This window comes from Thermobia domestica, chromosome 13 (genome assembly GCF_964235325.1).
Source record: "Thermobia domestica chromosome 13, izTheDome1.hap1.1, whole genome shotgun sequence".
Classification (NCBI taxonomy): Eukaryota; Metazoa; Arthropoda; class Insecta; order Zygentoma; family Lepismatidae; genus Thermobia; species Thermobia domestica.
In genome coordinates, this window is record NC_137466.1 from 104,231,021 (window position 1) to 104,251,858 (window position 20,838).

At 36.3% G+C, this 20,838-nt stretch overlaps 1 protein-coding gene across 1 annotated transcript in view; it reads right to left on the reverse strand.

Moving 5' to 3' along the window:
- Positions 1-1,001: 1,001 nt before the first annotated feature.
- Positions 1,002-20,838, reverse strand: part of LOC145667705 (facilitated trehalose transporter Tret1-like) — a 26,342-nt gene continuing 6,505 nt past the window's right edge. Inside the window, exons 2-4 of the mRNA XM_081735165.1 lie at positions 14,963-15,139; positions 9,456-9,591; positions 1,002-3,847 (exon numbers count right to left, since the gene is read on the reverse strand). Of these exons, the coding sequence (XP_081591291.1) occupies positions 2,604-3,847; positions 9,456-9,591; positions 14,963-15,139 (1,557 nt within the window). The 3' untranslated portion in view covers positions 1,002-2,603. The remainder of the gene's footprint in view (positions 3,848-9,455; positions 9,592-14,962; positions 15,140-20,838) is intronic.

Consider the following 20,838-nt stretch of genomic DNA (forward strand, 5'->3'; position numbering starts at 1 on the left):
TTTACCTCTGGTGCATGGGGTCCTTGGTTCGATACCAGCTCGCGCCAAGTGAACTTGATGGTGGACAAACACCGTATGCGTGCGTTTTCTCGAGATTCTTCCGTTTTCTCTCACTTTCTTAATTACACCATTTCATTCATTTCTTATCATCACCGCCTCCTTTAGCCTAGCCGGCATAACCGTAGGACGTAAAACTTAAAGAGTTCATTTCATTTCATTTCATTTCATTTTTCATTCTTCTTCATAGCCACATTTCGAAAACTTTCAGTCTTTTTCATTATTTTTGCGTAATGTCCATGTTTCTGTCCCATGCAATACAATACTCCACACGAAGCGGAGAGCTTTGCATTTGAATCAATTTTACATGAATCCCAAGGGAACGCTTCGCAAATGTAGGTCTACTTTGTTAGGTCCAATAGCTCGTTTAGAATTAATTGGGAAAAGATATTATATAGATGATTATTCAATTTTGCTCAACTAGACGAGACGAAGCATAATGTTTGTGACTAGACAGGGTTTTTCCAATGAAAACAGATGTACTCGTAGTTTTCAATGGAAAATATCACACTCATGGCATCTTTCCGAGACGAGTAATCATCAACTTTTCTCTCGTTGACAACCATTAGCGACTATAGAATCAACACAGAGGTTTCTAGGGTAAATGTTGAAGTAAAAATTAAAAGAATGCATGCATCATACTTGTGCCCTATAACTAAAACGTTACAAATTTAGTTTACGAGAAACCAAAATTCACATCTGCATTTTTCATCCTAGTATCATATTCGTAACATTTACACCTAGTGGACAAAGATGATCAGCTAGTATTGTCTCCTAAGGGAGAAAGACCTTATTCAAACCCAAAATTCAGTTAGATATTTCCTGAATGTGGACTTTTAAAGGTTTTTTTCAGATTCAGAAAACAATGAAAACCTTTAAAATGAAGGAACTAGTCAATATCCTTCAAAATGTCTTCCTATTTCTCATCGCTAATTTAATCACTGGAATATAGCTTAAAAGCTATTACTGGAACTGTGATAATTAACAGAAATAAGTGTAAATAAAACCAATCTCGAGAATGTACTAGTCTTACCATAAATATTGTCCCAATATTTGAGAATGACTGCACTTCCGCCATTACAAGAGCGACGTCAAGAGCGATACTGCGAAGAGTGAGTCATTGCTGGATGAGCTGAAGAAGTGTAAAGGTGTCACTTGTAAGTGTTTAAGATGGAATGGGGCGAGTACGAAAATCATGTGGCCGTGATGGCGTTGCAAAAAAGTAGGCAAATCACCATGGGAGATTTGCAAAACCATCCAGAAATTCGTAAAAAATCGTTTACCACACTATCCAGCGCTTTGTTGAGACTGGAACTGTGAAAGATCGCCTACGACAAGGAAGACCACGCACAGTACGAACACTGAGACTTGTGAAAGAAGTGGCGGAGCGTGTCGGGCAAAATCCAGTTAGGAAGCAGTCAATTATGGCTCGTTAGCAAAATATATCGAAAATGTCTATGTATTGCACGTCAACCGCGCTTAGGACTCCGCGCTTACAAACAATGCAAACGACATCTCCTAACAAATGAACTGAAGCGATAAAGGCTCCTAAAATCAAAGCACTTACTTAAGGGTTAAGCAGCAAATGAGTACTGTCGAATCCTTTTCACTGATGAAAAGATTTTCAATGCTAAGGAGACTTTCAATGCCCAAAATGACAGGATATATGTCACATCCTCTAGAGAAGCTGATGAAAAGGCTCCAAAGATCCAGAGGAGTCACCATCTTGCCTTAGTCATGGTGTGCTGGAGTGTAAGCTACGAGAACATAACGAAGCTACATTTCTGTTAAAAGGATGGTCAAAACGTCAGCCAAAGTGCACCAGGAGACAGTGCTTGAGAGACTAGTCAAGAATATCACCAACACCATCTTCCATGGGCAGAACTGGAGCTTCTAGCAAGACTCAGCCCCAGTTTCTTGTACGCAAGGTATAGACAACCCGCAGTGATTGGAGGCAAATGTTCCGGACTTCATTTCCACTTCAGACTGGCCTTCTGCAAGTTCACACCTAAACCCTTTGGATTACAAATTGTAATCCAAGCTTCAGGAGATGGCTTGCAAGAAGAGACATACCAATATTGAAAGTTTAAAGCGGTCTCTTCGAAGATAGCTGTAGTCTTTCCAGTTGATGTGTTGCGTAAGCCACTGTAGCTGATGAGTAGCCACGAAGACTTAAAGACTGTGTGCATTCTAATGGTGGACATTTTGAATAATCATTTGTGATTTTAGTTCATAATACATCCATATAAATCATGTTATTAGGATATTAAAATATCTCTAACCATATGTATTTAAATGTATTTAAATGTTTGAGACAATATTTATGGTTAGCTAAGCATCATAAAGTTCTCAACAAATAATTTGAATTTTGCACGTACTCTCGTATTAGTTACATGCGTTAAATCTAATTTCCACTAAGAAATTCCTTGACAACAAAGTCGTACAATTTGTATGGTGCATATTAAGCTCACATTGTAAGCCACACTCCTTTAACTTATACTTACCATTGGAAATGTGTACGGTAAAATTGAACTTACTGTAACTTGTCAAAATTTTATACTTAACATCGTCTCTGTTGAATCACTCTTCTTCTTGTCTTGGAAAAATGTTGCTACTTCATCCATGCTTTTGCCTTCAGTTTCGGGCATTATGAAATACAACACTACAGTTCCTACAGCAGCTACACCGGCACTAATCCAGAACATCCCATACAATCCACACGAGTCAACTATATTAAAGTAAGTTTTATTGGCGATAAATCCAAATATATAGCCTACTGAAACAGATATGCCACTCATATAACCACGGACATTCAATGGAAAAATTTCACCAATAAAAATCCAATGCAGAATACGAACACCAGCATGAGATATAAAAGCAAACCCAACTATAGAAACTAAAGGTATCCATGATTGATTGATGTCATATTTTGTAATCAAGTAGGCATAAGTTCCGGCAACTAACATACACAGAAAACATCCAATAGTTGAAGTTAAGTATAGTGGACGCTTCTTCGTCCAATGTACAACACTTACACAAATGATGGATCCGATTACTTCGAACAAACCAACCAACATAGTGGCCATAAATGAATCCAGACCAGTATCAAGTTGTGAAAAAATTTCTACAGCGTACGTTTGTACTATTGTTAATCCAGCGAAGTGTTGTATAACGTAACAGAACGTGGCCAAAAAGAATGGTTTATAAACTGTAGGTTTAACAAATTCTTCCAGCTTTTGACTCAAAGTCATTTCAGATTTCTTGGATGCTCTTACAGATTGAACAAGTGTATCAAACTCTTCTTTAACAAGCGATGGTTCAACCCATCCTCTCAGCCAACAAAGAGCTTTCAAAGCTTCTTCATCCCGTCCTTTGGCCAATAACCACGGTGGACTTTCTGGTATGAAATAGATAGTTATCATTGCAATTACAGGGACAACAGTACTAATGGCAGCTACAGTCCTCCAGTTAATGAATGTTCCCAACAGAAATTCAATAAATATTCCAACAATAAGTGAACCTACGGCCATTGCTGATAACATTCCTCGTAAATGAGGTTGACATATTTCTGCTACATAAGTGAGAATTGGCGCCTCCATGAATCCTCCGCCTAATCCAGACAAGGCCACAGCAGTATATAACATGGTGCTCGAATTGGCAAAATAATAAAGAAGCCACGTCACAATGAATGGTATATTATCTATGAACATCATTTGTCGTCGACCCACGTAGTTGAGTACAGGTCCACATATAACTGCACCAATAGGGACACAGATCAAATTGATACTCCCTGAAAGTAGCCAAATCAAAGCGTGTATGTTAAACAAAAGCATGTAAGTTAATTATTATACGATGTGCCACTAAAGTCAATAATTCTAAGATTAGTTAGGTTGAGCTATTTGCGGAATTTTGCAGTTGTTAAGTTGTCATGCTATCCTTGGATAGCTGCATCATATGGTACATTGGATACATTGCGTGGTTCTCGATTGTTTAGTGTAGGAGAACACTGGAGGTTGTTTGATATGGGGACGTGCAAGCTGCGGAGTGAACCATGTCGAAGGTAGAACTGTTCTCTAAGTTTTATCATCAGCTTGACTTATGCAGCAGAAACTCTACAGATGATTCGTTAGGTGTATAAAGATGCTGTTGTGAGGCATGCTATTGGCATCAGACAATACTTTTTTTTTTTTTTTTTTTTGCGTAAGATGACTTGTAAAATATCCTATAGCGTCAGAACCAGAAAAAAATGAGAGATGCAATATATTATATTTCAAAGCCATTCCAACGTATTGGATGATATTGCAGATGCAGTACTAATTCAGCACCACAGTTGTCACAACATTGTGAGAAGATTTGCACATAACACATGCCATAGAAGTGTTTCCTCGCTAGTTAACAATTTGTCGAATGAAGATGAATATGACTATGATGAAGATGACACGAAGACCTGATTGGCATTATGAGCAATTATTCAACATTTTTGGACTGCACTGTCAAGGGTGACTATTCACACGATCCAGTACCATCCACAACTTAATCGTCTATCTGCAACCTGCAAATCACCAATTTTTTTTCTTTACATAAAAATAATGACATAAGGACGAGTAGGAATTAATTCTCGACGGAACGATAGCTATCAAAGGAAGGTATGAGAACATTCTGTGTTTTCTTGCATGAATACACCCGTGGGAAGAGTCCTGACATGTAGATAAACAATAATTAGCTCCATCTCCATGATAACGGTCCCGCGTATTGCTCTGTTGTGCAGCATGAGACGATGGCACAGAGAACGATGATTATGCATACGCCCTCTACCTCGCTACGTATTTTTCTCTATTCGGCCATATATAATAATAGCTGAATGGAAGACGTTTTCAGTCATTATAAGAAGTTAATGCAGTGAAAGAGTATTTCTGTTCGATTCCAGATCATGAATTTCTGGATATTGTCTAGCAGTTTATTGTTGGTAGCTCAATAATGTTGCAGTCAACGCATATTAATTAATAATGAATGCATAAGAAAATGCATAATAATAAAAATAAATGCATAATAAGAATGTAGTACGAAGTGTGAGCTAAAAATCTCCCAGTTTTATAGCTTATTGACTTTAGTGGTATATCAAACCTAATAAAACGCTTAACAAAACTAGAGATGAACAACCTAGAACTTAAGGCAATTATTTGCTATAAGTCTTGAAGCAAAACATACTACTGTTACTTAACATTAATAACACCAGACTATGAAAATAAACACAATGAACCTCGATATACAAATAATCTTATTTGAAAAGAACATTCAAAGTCACCGTATAGCATATCTAATTCACTCTCAACATACAAATTTTAGATTGCACAATTACTCTCAACATAATTTTTTCTTTTATTACGCCTCATGTTGATTAAATACACGTATACAGATATCGTCATTTACTTGGTTGTTACTATACTGTGAAACGATTTCTAAATTAAGGAAGACCAAGAAAACATGAAAATAAGTTACTTTATCAGCTTAGATCTGTCTTCTTGTTCATACAAAATTAATATTTTGACGCTGAAATTAAAAAAAAAAAATCATGAGATGTTTAATTTCTAAGATTTTTTTTCAGAATTTAATTGAAAGTCAAATTTGTATAATTTAGTATCGAAAACTGTTGCGGTCTCTTGAAATTAAATATTTAGTACTCTTTTGTTTGGTGCGAGAGACTTGGGTTTGATTCTTGGTGGATATGCTTGTGGAGTGGATAGGAACTTCAATGAACTAGCGAAATGCACTAATTTCTTTGTTTTGACGTCAAAATTGTCCTTAATACCGTCAATTAAATATAACTTTTCTTTTTACATGCAGCCATACCCCATCCAAACTTTATCCTACACTTCCTTCATTTAACTAATTGTTGCAGTTGCTCTGTATATCCACATTTCGAAAGAGTCTTGTTTTTCATCGCTTTGTTCGTAATGTCCACGTTTCTGTTCCTACCGTATAATACCCCACAAAGTACAGTGCTGCACATGAACACTAAATCAATCTTAATATTCCACAAACTATGCTTTTTTTGTTTCTAGAAAGAAAAAAATCTTGGCATTCCTATTATTGTTTTTATCTCCCGATCTAATTTCGTTTTTTTATTAATATATGCTACTCAAGTATTTAAACATGTTCTATTAATCACAAATATACATTTGTGTTTAAAAGAAAACTAGTGACAACCTCCCACTCCTATAAAGGCTTTGCAACATTTATGTCTATAATTAATTAGAAATGAAACCACAGGGCTCTTCGAAGAAGGTAATTAGATTTTTTTGTCATATTCAGACTAATGATTAAATCTGAGAATGAGCAGTTAGCATAAACGTATTGGGTGATATCAATAAAAATAAGTAACCACTCCTGAGAAGTCCTGCTCGAGAATCGGAGTAACTACACCTGGAGTAATCTCCTCCCTCAATTTCGTATCAATAAAACAAGCCACTACTCAGGTCTAGTCTGCTCCAGATTTATGAACGTTTACTCGCGCTTCCTCTGCACGTAGCACTGAGTCGTATCAATAAAAGAAGTAGTTACTAATTTCTCCCACCCGTCGCGCGGTCATTTCGTTGTTTTTAATCTATGGCGTAATATCCTAAACGCCATGGAAGGGACAAGTAGCAACGACAGTTTCAATTAAAGTGCATTTGTGGATATTATAAAAGTTCCAGTGGTACTTTCAAAGTCACAGTCACCAGAAAGTAAACGAAGGAAAGCCGAAACTTTGAAGGTAATTACAGTGAAATGCAACGAAATATCAAATACATCTACGACTGAGACACAAATCCAAAAGGGAATCTTTAATATCGGAGCGAGCATTAAAAAAAAAAAAAAAAAAAAACTAATTTGAAAAAGAAAACGGGAAACAAGAAAGTGATACTGAAACCACGGGAACGAACCTCTTGGAACTGATGGATGTTGATTGGAATCCAGCAATATCAAGATTACACGACAAGTGCATATCACGTGTTGTCCAAGGTCTTGTCCAAGATTGTTTGGCTTTAAGAACGAAATCAGACACTTGGTCCTTTTGTTTCCTTTTTTAAATAGTCCAGCCAGTCACGTCATAAAGCACGTCCATCTGATTGCGTTTTCCCCACCATACGTGTCCCCTTTCACCTTGGCATAAAGAAGTATACATTCTCATGTATACACCTTTCCTATCAGCGTTGAGTTGAGTTGATTTTGAGTTTAATGTCCTTTTCAGTAGCGAGGCTATATGAGACGGGACCCACTGATTAACTTCGAATCCGAACCATATGAGCTCCCGCCGGGAATCGAACGCGGGTCTCTCATGCCAAAGGCATGTACGCTATCCGCTTAGCCACGAAGGAGCTGTTCCTATTAGCGTATTCATCTCCAAAATACTAGGTTTCTTTATTGCCCCGTGTTTATAGTCAAGTGCTCCGATAGCACCCGGAAATGTATATTGTTCTTGCCACTCTGCCTTTGCTGTTTGAATATTACACACACCTCCGGAAACAATCAATTTTCAGATTTCGCAATAATCGCATCCATTACACTTGTAGTAGTCATAGACACAGTACTTTGAGCCACAACAGAACCCCCTGACATTCAGACCTGGAATCCCGGATCACTCACGTAAAGCAAGAAAACCCGCATCTTTTCGTCATTACGTAGTGCACCACCCCAAATTTCCGTTGATTCTCCTAAAAAATGTTATGCTAACTACTCTACATTTTCTTTCATGAACCTATGTTTTTTGTAATCTCCATTCGCAACATTTCTATGCAATTTATAAGTTTTGGTACATAGCAAAACAATCATATACTTGCCATATTTCGCACGGAGTCACCTATTTAGCTTGCTCCACAAATTTGGAGAAGTTACTAGCATCACAGAAGAGTCTTTGATTTTTATTGATATCAAACGCGGAGTAGTTACTCGGCTCGAGAATAGAGGTGTGGTTACTTCAAAAGGGTGGGGCTTCTCCGAGGTCAGCCGAGACGACTACTGCTCAGTTCTCTTTTTATTGATACCAACGCGAGTAACTGCTTCAAAATTGGGCGTAATGAGTAACTTCTCCGTTTTATTGATATCACCCATTGACTGACCTCACATTCTTTAGTGGCAAAACGTATTTTCAGGAAAACCTCTTTTACTAAAATTACCTATTAGAAAGTTTAGTGATTGAATTTACAAAAGAATTGCGGAGTAACTGAATAAATCATTTCAATGCTGAACATTCTCTTCCTTACAAGATTCTTTACTGAAGGTGAATTTGAGTTATCCTCTTCCAGCAATAATACTATACAGGCCCGAAATCAGCCAGAGAGGTTTGGGCGGACAGTGAATAAGTTTGTGGGGGGGGGGGAGTCATTAAAAATTCTCTTACAAATATCTAAATTGTGTTTCTTGTATTAATGATAGCATTTTGTATTGAGGTCTAGACGGCCACGAAAAGTTTAGGGGGGGCAGCCCCTCTCTAGTTGCGGGCCTGATACTATATGAGACTTAGAGACTTACAGCTATACGTGGGATCCGAACCAAATGAGCTCCCATCGAGTTTCGAAGCAGGGTCTCCCACGCCAAAGACTCGTACGCTAACCGCTTATCCACGAGGAAGCTCGATTCGTTACTGAATACTTCCTTATACGGGTACAACCTCTATCACTACAAAGAGGAACTGTTCAAGTTTAAAATGGATTGCTTACAGTTTGTTAACGCTGAATATGGAACTACAGCTCCAAGAACAGTCTATCAGTAGAATACCTTGTGGTCGTACTATAGATAATGATAACTTTCTTCGTTGCTACTCCTTTTCTTAGCTAACTCGTTACCAACATAGTATGAATTTACCCTTTGAGAATTTGATAAGGACACTTTTTGTACTATAATAATTCTCTCGAGGAAAATATTTTCTAGATTGCTTTTTCTCAAGTGGAAATTGTTTTGACTGGGAAATATATTTGGTTATTGTGAAGTGAGTTTGTAGCAATAGAAAAAAAAAGTGATGTTGACACACTGATGTTATAAAAGCACTCAGAAAATAAACAGAACAACAATCAGAGCCGGGGTAACTAGCCTCAAAATTAAAACAGTAAGAAAGATTTAGTCTACGTGGAGTTGAGTTTGAAAGATTCATTGTAATTTTGATAAGTTATACTTATTATGAATGCGATTATGCGTAAGGAGTGACCATTTATGAGGGCCACTTACTATGTTTGTACTATGCTTCTTTCATAGCATCTGGAAAACTATGATTACTTGGATTACACCGTTTAAAATAGCTTTTATTATTCATTTGTCCACCATCCTTTTAAAAGTATTCTATATATTGTGCATACAAGGTGCTGAATATGGTAAAATTATGAAAAGAATAGATATATGCAGGTAAAAGAATAAATTCTCACCAAACCATGAAATCTCGTCATCAGTCAGATGCAAATCCGAATCTTTATCTCTGAATGCAGGAATAGCAATGGTTGTGAAGCCAACGGTCAAACCATATGCAAGAATGAAGAGATTCTTAGCAGAGCTTGCGAGGATCTATAAAGAGAAAACAAAAACAAAACGTAAATCCAGAAATTAATTAAATCATATATTGAAAGCTGAAAGCAATCTCTCTGGCTTACAAATTTTCCAATTCATACAGTAAATCAGACATTTTGTAAAACGCGCCATTTTAGAAAAATACTACAATATACAAATGGGTTACAAAAAAAAAAAATTACAGAACTCTGGTAATCAACTAGATCTGATGGATTACAAGAAAGCCAAGAAGAATACCAAGAAGGCAGTTACTATAGCTAAAGACAAGGCTTATGATGAGTTATACAAGTGCCTGGAAACGAAACAAGGAGAAAAAAAGATATACAAGATTTCAAAGGTAAGATAGAGACAAAAGAAAGATACGTCGCATGTGCGCTGCATCAAGGACGAAAATAATGAGGTTCTGACAAGTTAGAAGAATATAAAGAAGAGGTTGAAGAAGTAATTCCAGAAACTTCTCAATGTTAAAATCAATTATATATTTTATGGAGATACATATCTTTATGTGCTGTGTAAAATTTCCGGAAATTTTGAACCGATTAGAAAAACAATCTTTTGTTCGGAAATATTGGCAAAAGCCATGAAAATAATTTAAAAACTATTTCTTCGTGTGATGCTAGTCTTATTTGCTGCAACGTGCCTACGGTATATATACAATGTATTTCGCTAGCAGGAAAAATACTTAAGGAAAAAGGATTTAATTTTTAGTTTTCTGATTTCTGGTAAAATCTCTTTTTATTTATTTTTTTATACTTTTCGAATAACTCAAAAAGAGAGATGATCTTATTTACACATACACAAACGGAGCCGTATTTAAGTTTGATGAGGCCTTAAGCTATTAAAGATAATGGGGTCCTTTGTATGTCCAGTTATGTAACCAGTCCATGCAGAACCTAGCACCCTATATACAGAAATGAGCAAACTATTGATATTTTAGGGAGCAGACTAGGAGAAGTGGGTTCATTACATACACGACACGAATTACTTTTGCTATATGCTATGTGGGTTTCATTTTATTTATTTATTTTAAATCTGACAGTATATTCTAGAATTATACATCCAGTTCTCTTTTCCGTTAATTTTTGGGGCCCCCAAGAGAGTGGGGCCCTAAACTATAACTTGTTCAGCTAATACGTAAATCCGGCATTGTACACACGAGCAGCGAGAAATATATTAACAAATTTAATATGTATATTCCACTTCCCTAAAGTTATGGCGTTGAATTTTGATTTAAACGGAATCGAAAGTGTCACTGTTCATCCCAGCGATCCAGAAAACTATGGATTCGACACTAATATAGGCTATTTTCAATCATATATATATATATATATATATATATATATATATATATATATATATATATATATATATATATATATATATTAGTGTGTCCACATTCTCGCAAATCAATGAAAGTCAAGGAAGAGTCAGGGAAGTAAAAATATATCAGAGAAAGTCGGGGAAAAATGGATTTAAGTCTATTGTTCAATTATTGAATTTATGAAATAGTAAGTGTTAGTTTCTTTACTGTTACTGGATTACTGGATGCAAAAAGTGATGTTCCCAATGATAATACAGTAAACCCTCGTTAACACGAATTCCAAGGGACTGAAAAATCAGGAGTTTGTGTTAAAAAAATTCGTGTTAACCGGGGACCCAAATTTTATTATTCGAATACATTTTCTCCATACATACGCACTACAGTATACAGACTATACATAACACTACAGTATATTATGTACGTCATAGAAAACACTAGAGATGGTATCGAGGCGAGACCAAGACTCTTCTCCGTCTTGATACCATCCACAGAATTGTATCGAGACGAGGCTTAGAGTTTCGGTCTCGTCTCGATTTCGAAAAGCACGGCTCGGTCTCAAATTCGAGTTAAGATCGAGATCGTGACTAGTTTCGGTCTCGGTACCGTCCTCTGGAAAGTGAAAACACTACAGTAAGCTTATTGTCCTATCTTCGAAGATTTAATTTTAAAAAAATCCACGCAAAAAATCCAGGTCAAGTTATAGAATCGATAACTCCGCCAGCAGGTTGGGTACCGCTAGTAACGGAAAGGTATTTATGACTGCTGTCACCAGTTTGGAGTTACAAGGGAGAGAAGATGTTTTGTCTCGAGCTGTCTGCCAAGCTCCTGCATTTCAGCGCTTGACGGAGAACAGAATCAACACCTCATAAGAGAGGAAAGATACCTGTTTCTAGTTTTTCTCTTATTTACAAAGCAATTTTCGTCTGCATAAATACTGTATGACAAAAACTGATCTGGAGTGAAATCTGAAATAAGAAAAATGATCTGAAAAAGAATCAAGAATTGAAAGTTTGTGTTAAATGAAAACCTTTACTGACTCAAGGGACTAAAAATTAGTTCGTAATTCGTGCTAACCGAAATTCGTGTTAACCGATAAAACTTCCTATAAGATAACGTACAGCGATGCCGGGACTGAAAGTTTGTTCGTCCTAACCGAGTGTTCGGCTTAAGCGAGTTCGTGTTAACGAGGTTATACTGTATTAAGGGAGACAGTGTTCTCTAAAATAGTTGTTGAAACTAATTTTCTGCGAGTAACACGTCTAACTGCGTCCTGGCGTCAAAAGAGTAGACGCTGTTCTAGAAGAATTGCATGGTGCCAAGAGGATATCTGGATAAGTAGCTGAGAACGCGAAGAAACAGTATCTCCAACTCATAGTGAAATCTCAGACTGAAGGATTTAAGAAACACTTTAATGATGTCATAGCCAAGGACGGAGATGGTATTGGACTTGATTTTTTTACTTATTTTTAGGAAATGAGTACTTCATTGACTTATGGCCTGTTATGAAGCTGTGTTTTATCTTCTCTAATGGAAACGCATTGAAAGTGGCTCTTCAACAAACAAAAATCTCATTGTTGAGAACTTACAAGAACAAAGTAGAATAGAGTGGGCTCATCCCCGTGGGAAACTTTTGACCCTAAAACCGTTATCAGGGGGCACTAAACCGGTCAAAATCAGTATGTTCTTATGCTAGAATAAGGAATTATACTCTTAGACGCTTACTAGCTGTAGAAACAAGATGAAACATGCCTTTTCGTCTTCTTCTTCGTGTTCTCGTAGTGTATTAGTTATTTGAACCCTCTGGCCCCCACCCATCTTGTGAAGGTAAGAATGGAAGCTTCTCATAGCATTGAGTAGCTATTTTGGATCACCGTCCCTCCTGCGAAGAGCGTAAGCGCTCAGTGATCGAAGCTTCCCAATTGATTGGTCTTCGTCTTCTCGTCTTGTTGTATATATATTGGGCTTGGGTCCCATGTAGTATAGTTCCCATTCGAAGCTCCTCATTTCGAATCACTATAATGCTTTCAAGTGTTCAATGCTCGTATCTCCACCCTCGTCCCTCGGACTGGACGCTGAGTGGTTAGTTTCGAAACACAGTAATTAAAATCATGAAACATGCTGTTGACCTGCCTGTGGGAAACTTTTTGTCCTGGGAACGTTCCCAGGGCAAAGGGTTGCTAAGATGAATATCATAGTTCATGATTGTTTTAAAACGTATTGGATTCTATTGAGTGTGCATGATCTAATAACGGAAGCTTCTCATAGCATTTCATAATGTTTTGACAACATAGGATAAAAATTTGTATACTCAAGTCTCCCAGGGTCTTGTGTTGCAAAGCCTGATGACATATTGCTTTGAAACACATTCCCATAGCACAAAGAACTACAACGTTAACACCACTGTCGAAATTTAGTATTGATCGTATTCCCTGAGATATTGTTTTGAAACACATTCTCATAGAAAACGATGACTAGTAATTAAATACACTTATGCAGAGAACCCCAAAGATCAAATTATGCGAACGAGTTTGCAATTAGTATAGCTTTGAAGTCACACGAGAAATTAGATGTGGTCGGTATCGAACCCAAGACCGGTACTTCACGATTTAGAGTTGAATTAATCCTTGCATGAAAAAAAAAAAAGAATTTCACGTATATAGCACTTCGCATTGATTTTCATTTCACGACAGAAAGTAACGAATTAACTTAATGTCTTAAAATATTCAATGCTTTCTCATCGAGAATTGAATCCGGACCCTAAATATGCTTTCATTTTGAAAGTTCTCTCACCGGAATCAAACGCAAGACCGGTACTTCACGACCGGTGAAAAGTGTTACATGAAGAATCACATGTTTGCTCATGACAAAGACCACTTGGGTGCATGCTTCCCATAGCAATTCATAATGTTTTGAAGTCATGGGCTGGGAATCTTAGATCGAGCCATTCTTGAGAAATAAATTAATTTCCACTTTTCCTATTTTGCGCCATTTCTCATAAACCAATGAGAGTAGAAATTTGAAACGTGAGGGATTAATGTATCTTAGGGGTACCTACATATCACTCACTTGTCGTCTCAAGATTCATCTGGAGCCATTTCACTACACTTATAAACCCACGCCCTTTCTGAGCTATCCCTCAATGACATCATAGATAAAATGAAGCGAGTAGAATTAAAAGACGATAATCAGAAGATTTATAAAATGTCATTGTCAGAAAGGACAAGTGATAAAATCCGCGAATTTCAACTGAAACTCGGATATTGTTTGTATATCTCCACAGGAGTCAAGGTGTTAGTAGGTGAAAAAGAGATTAATAACTAAAGGAAAAACAGCAGGAAAGATAAAGACAGTATATTTTTAACGTACAACTATGCATCGAGGCTAAAAGTGGAAGAAAATGGACACTCCCGAAAAAAAATATCGCACGATGTTTGCCCATCAGAAAGTCCACTTGGTGCGAGCCCTGATCCACAAAGGGACCCTCTTATCAGGGTGAGTGCTCTACCACTGAGCCATTGCGGCTCCCAAGACAGCATTGGTGTAAGTACTTTTCTTATTTAGTTGATAGAGGATAAAATATTGAGTTTTAGACCAATCTAGCTATGGTATTCATCCGTTAATGTTGAACAGGAAACTAATCACGAGTATGGTCGATTTGAATTTTAGGTTTTTCTCTGATTCCATGGGTGTTGATATGGCCGAGTGTCGATTATTGTTTGCTGTGTTATTCTCTCGTGTAGTGTTCAGATATTGAAGTTCTTATATGATAATGTGTTGGTTATCTAATTATTTGGAATGTTCATTTGGCCAACAAATTTGTGCACGATAGTTTTCTCTCTTAACTTAAGAAGGTTGTAGATGCATCCTTCTAACACGTTACGTTATTTTCTAACAAATTACTCAGCTATGAGAAAATATTGTAGTTTAAAAGCAGTTTAAGTCTTTGCAAAACATCAGCAAAGAAGTTTGGTTTGATTATGGAATATAGCCAATTAACTAGCATAAATAACATGTTTTTATAACAATAATTTAGAGTAGAATACTTACTTGTGGAAGCGCTACTCGAAATTTTCCAACTTCCGCTTCTGGTTTTGAATTCTTTCCTCCATTTTCTATTGTTTGAGGCGTATGTTGTTGATCAACAGAATTGGTATGCTCACTATGAGATAATGTCATTTTTCCTGGAAAATATTCTTTAATTAATAAGAATAAATTCACAAACGCCTGTTCTGAAAAGAAAAACGATGGTAAATATGGGTACATAAACGAACTATAAGTAAAATTTATAAGGTAAATTGTGATTATGAACTAATTAACAACAGTAAGCTTGCCCAATTAACCCGTCAACTCCCAGTGCCACCTACAGGTGACATCATTTTAAGTGCATTTCGTTCTGCGCCATCCAAGGGTTCAATAGCAGCATCACACTAAAAACTTCCCAAGTCCTTCATAATGTGGTGCTGCATCCTCCATAATGGAAAGCCACCCAACATCGACAATATCTACAGAGAAAAATGCTAGAGAAGAACACATTCTCAGGCGAGCCTCACCTCTGGAATTGATTTATAGTCATTCTCCACAAACAATGGTTGAAATGGAAATTACGCCCACTATTGTGCGTTGCCGGGAAGAGTGTTCTTAGAGATGTTACTGCTGGTTGCTCGAAATCCAATTTGAGTAATTTCGGATTCCAATCATTAATATTAGCCTTCTCAAACTGAAAAATCTCTGATACGTCTTGCTATCTCTTGCTGGTAGAGCCGAAGATCAAAGGGACAATATTTGTTTCCTCCAAGTTACTTCCGATCTCTGCGTGTATTGTATATAATTGAGCAAACCGCTGACTATAACACTTGGATGTTCCGTCCATGAAAAACATAGTGTAGTCAGTTTCACACTGCCTTCCCTTCGCAGTGCAAAATATTAACATTTTTTCTTCTTCTGTGGTGTCATTCTTCCTTCCCGTTCTAGAAGCAGGAAGTTTGTCTCGTCATCTATCTTCAGAATGTACTCACGTTCCATAGTGTGTACCGCAAATGTCCTACTGTCTAAGGAAACGTTCTGAACAGCACCGCAAATGTCTCAGAAGAACTGGTTTTCTGATTGTACAACAAATGTCCAGCACCGCAAATGTCCTGATACTTTAGATATCGCCCGTAATTCTTTAAATTTATTTGAATGATACGTAATATCCCCGATTCCCTGTCTCCATTTTCTTCGATGATGCTCTTTACTCTTTATCAATTTGATTATGTCAGGCGTGAACCAAACAGGATATTTCTTATTAATTTTTTTATGTGGTACACACTTGTCAAAAATATCATTAATTATTTTATTTAAAAAAAAAACACCAACGACCTCGTCCGCCGTAGAGCTATTGGCTATTATGCCATTTCCCTATATAACTGGTCAAAATTGACTTTGTAAAAGTTGTAATCTGATTTACTATGTTCACTTTTAGTACGGGCTCCCTTACAATAGCGAAAATCAATAAGCAATGCAGGATGATGAACATGAGCATCTTCAGGTACTAAAGGTTGGAATTCACGTGTTACTTCAATATCATTTACATTTGCAAGAACTAGATCTAACGTTCTGTTAAGTTCATTTTTGATATTATTTAAAGTTTTTTAAGTTATATAAATTCATAAAATTAAATAATTCGCGACAAGAGCTTGTAGAATTTAGAAAATTAAAATCAATTCCTGTTATTTGCGGTTGATTCCAATCGCCTATTAGGAGAATATTACTTTCCGGCTACAAATAGCTACATAAGTAATCAATATAATTTTGATACACACAGTTATTAGATCCAGGGGGAATATATACAAGACCAAGAAAAAGACAAGAGACATTATTTACAGTAATTTTTACAAGAATACAATCCAAGGTTATATCTGGCGGGGGAAGTGGCAGAAACTTTGAAATCTTTGTTTATTGCTAATAGTACACCACCGCCTGTATTTTTACCAGTGGAAATTGCATTTCTATCTGACCTAATAACTTAACGAATGGAGTTAAAAAGAAGGGAAGAATTATACATTTTTCATTTTTATTTGAGGACCAGAACCACTAGACAATAACTGGGTTAGAGAATTAGGACATGTATGTACTGTACGTTCTCAACGAATTAAAGTAGAACTCCAAAGCAAACAGTATAATTTTTAATGACAGCCTTTTGTTTCGAGGATCATTTCGTTCCCTCGGATCATCATGAGGATCATCATGACCATAGCAGATGTGACTTGACTTGTTTGAAGCTTATCTTGTTGACAATTTAAAAAAACGATAAGATGCGTAGTTGGACTCTTAAAAGTAGCATTGAATAGCAATTGACACAGATAGGAAAGATACAAATCATGTTAAATGTGATTCTTAATCCCAATCCAAAGTTCATGAAAATTTGAAAAGTGTTTGGATTGTTAGGCATTTTATCTCCATAAAATATGTTCTTTCTCTAAAACTCGATTATCTCGGAGAAACTCTTCCTTCTCTCTTTTCGCTACCATAAATTACCTTATTAAAAGAAAATCAGCCAACATCTGGAGGAGAACAAGGCGATACACCACTTTGTAAATTTTCTTTTTTAAATCTTCAATCGCAAATTAAGAAGTAGATCTATTTTAACACGAAGAAGTAAAAACGGTAGACCGACTTGTGTGTGTGTGTGTGTGTGTGTGTGTGTGTGTATGTCAGTGTTCGTAGGTTTTCTTAAGAAAATTTCCGATGACTGACACAAATTTTTTCCCTTCTTTTATCAAATTTTCCCTAGTTTGTTAAGGGTCTATTTCCTATGACAGAAATTACATATTAAGATTAATTTATCTACAGTATATTGACACGTTAGCTGCCATGTGGGGCCGATCGGACCCACTGGAGTAGTCTAAAAATATGTCCTCGTAGGTTCGATCGGGCCCACAATTTCTAATTCGTCGAGTTGTCGTTAGAGCACTTGTATTTTAAAGTGCTGCCTCTAGTGTCAATGAACTGTAGTGTTTCCATCATTCCCAATATAGGAGATATTTATGCTGTAGGTTTTGTTGTTAGATTTTGTTGATTAACGCCGCTAGAAGCGCTGAATATCAATTAACAAGTATTTGCTGTTTCTGTAGAGCCGATCGGATCTACGTGTTGCTTTTAAAATGATTTACTCTAATATATGATAAGATGCCAGTATTGAGAAGTTCCCGTCAATTTGCTGAATTTTCAGAAAGGTCTAGATCACTATACTGTTATTACAAATGAGATCAAGTTCTGTACATATTTATTCTTTTTTCATTGCACAAGAAACTACTTATTAACAATAAAAGCAACAGGAACTCCTCCGACACTGACACAAAGCTAGTTTCTTCATATAATAATGAACAAATGACTATCAAACAGAGTTGCCAGTTCAACTGTAATTTATCCCCTCGCCCATAGACAAAACATACACGAGTAGGTCCGATCGGAGCCCCAACATCCATGCGCACAGATTCAATACATCGCCTTATATTATGTTTCAGCATTAACATTATGTTAAAAAATATATGAACGAAACAAAAATAATGTAAGTACGTTTGGCACTCTATCGGTGAACAATAAAAATCATCCTTGGCAGCTACCGTGTTAAAAGAAGCCTCAACTACATTTCTTTTTGGGGCCGCGGTGGCTCAGTGGTTGCCGGTGGGTGTGGCCGAGCGGTCTAAGGCGTTAGGCTGATGATCGTCAGGTGAAGCCCATTGGGGGTTCGAGTCTCTGTGTAATAGCAAGAGTGTAATTTTAACTGTCCTTGATCTTCCTGTGTTCGTGTCCCTGTCGTGTCAAGTAGTCCTGAAAAGTGGTTCATAGAAAATAAGTCAGGAAGTATTTTTTAATTGTAGGTCGATCACAGCTCGCGCCAAGTGAACTTTGTGGTGGACAAACACCATGTGCGTGGGTTTCCTGGAGTTCTCCCGTTTCCTCTTTCTTCATTCCACCATTTCATTCGTTTCTCATAATCACTGTTTCATTTAGCTCAGCCGACTTAATCGTTGGAGGTAAAACTCCAAAATTTCATTTCATTTTCACATTTGTTTTTGCTTCTTTTTTTGATCAAAAGATCCAATATATTTCAGGCAAAAATTTTCTTGTAGGTCTTATATATGAAGAACTACATATTGTAGCCAACCCAAACTATCGCCTAATTCAGTATAATGTTCTTTTTCCGCAATTATTCAAAAAAAAATCCTGATCCAAAAATCCAGTATATTTCATTCAATCAAAAATGTTCTTTACGCTTTATATCTGGAGAATTACATAAAATGTAACCAAACCCAACTATTACTTAACATTAATATGATGTGCTTATTCCGTAGAAAATACGAAAACTCGATTTAGGGGACGTTCAAAAATTTTGTGGACTCTGATCGAGAAAATCCAATATATTTCATTCAATCAAAATTTTTCTTGTACACTTTATATCTTTAGAACTACACATAATGTAGCCAAACCCAAACTATCACTTAACTCAGTATAATGTGTTTATTCCGTAATATATACGAAAACTCGATTTAAAAGCCGTTCAAAAATGTTGTGACCCCTAATGCAAAAAATCCAATATATTTTATTCAATCGAAAATTTTCTTATACGCTTTATATCTGGAGAACTACATAAAATGTAGTCAATCCTAAACTGTCACTTAAATCAGAATGATGTGGTTATTCCGCAAAAAATACGAAAACTCGACTTAGGGGACCCTCAAAAATTTTATGGCCCCTGATCGATAAACTAATTATTGGTCAAGATCACAACCTTTTGATCCATTTTTGGATCATTCCTAAAATTCTTGTTACTATTTCCTTTATTTTTTAAAAATAAAACAATACGCACAAATACACGCAACCAACAATCCGTGCAAATTATGCTACTTTTGAACAATCAAACACTATTACTATTGTATTACTATAGGTTTATTTCTGAAGAACAAAGAAAAATTTAAGTAATTATATTGGTCAATCAGTCAGAGTGAGAATTTTCTTGGATTTTCACATTTTATCGAAAAATTCCTTTTTGTAAAATTTACTTACCGAAATTTCATTACATTAGGGAAATTTCCCTGAAACTACGAACATTGTTGTGTGGGTGAGTAAAAATCAACAAACTTCTACGTACAGAAAATGTACTGTTTATTAAGTCCTAATTGTAAGTGTAGGCCATCTCTAAATAAAAATTGTTAAATAAAAGCATTATCGTGTTGATTTGTGTTCTTTTTCTTCCATTTTTTCGATTATCCACGGTTACCACGCCACCCACTTCAACATATAATCAGAAGTTTACTGTACTAGTAAAATAAACAAAACAGTAATGCTTACTCGAATTGGTTGTACCCAGTGTGACCACCCCTAGTACTTTCGTACTAACTAGATCAAGTACCTTCCATAATATTTTAGTGTTCCAGTACGTTCACCAAGAAATCTCGCACTTTTCTCCTCCTCTTATTTTCTCAAAAATACATTTGGGAGAGGAGAAAGGAATGTCATGAAAATTTGGCAGTGTACAAAAATTTCACTGTTCCTGGTAACTTTTTATTTTCAACAGTGGTGTTTACAAGAGTGGAATTAAAATTCGATTTTCTCAATAAGGCTAATTTGTGATATTTCTTGTTTTTTCCCGATATCCTCTATACTTGTCATACTTGTGTCACCTTAGTGGTTTTACAGTGAGTTCTAATACGACAATTAAGCAGGGATCCCGCCAGAATTTTTGGTTTGGGGGTATAAAGTCAAAATTTGGAGGGTGTAAGTAGTTGGTAGGTTTGTATTGAATTTTAACTTTTAAAAAAGTAAAATTGGGAATTCTTTCAAGAATGTATGGGTCACTTCCCTACCCACACGGAATGGGAAGCTGCCGGAAACCTAATAAGATATTAATATCGTAACATGTCATAATTAGGGTGAAACTG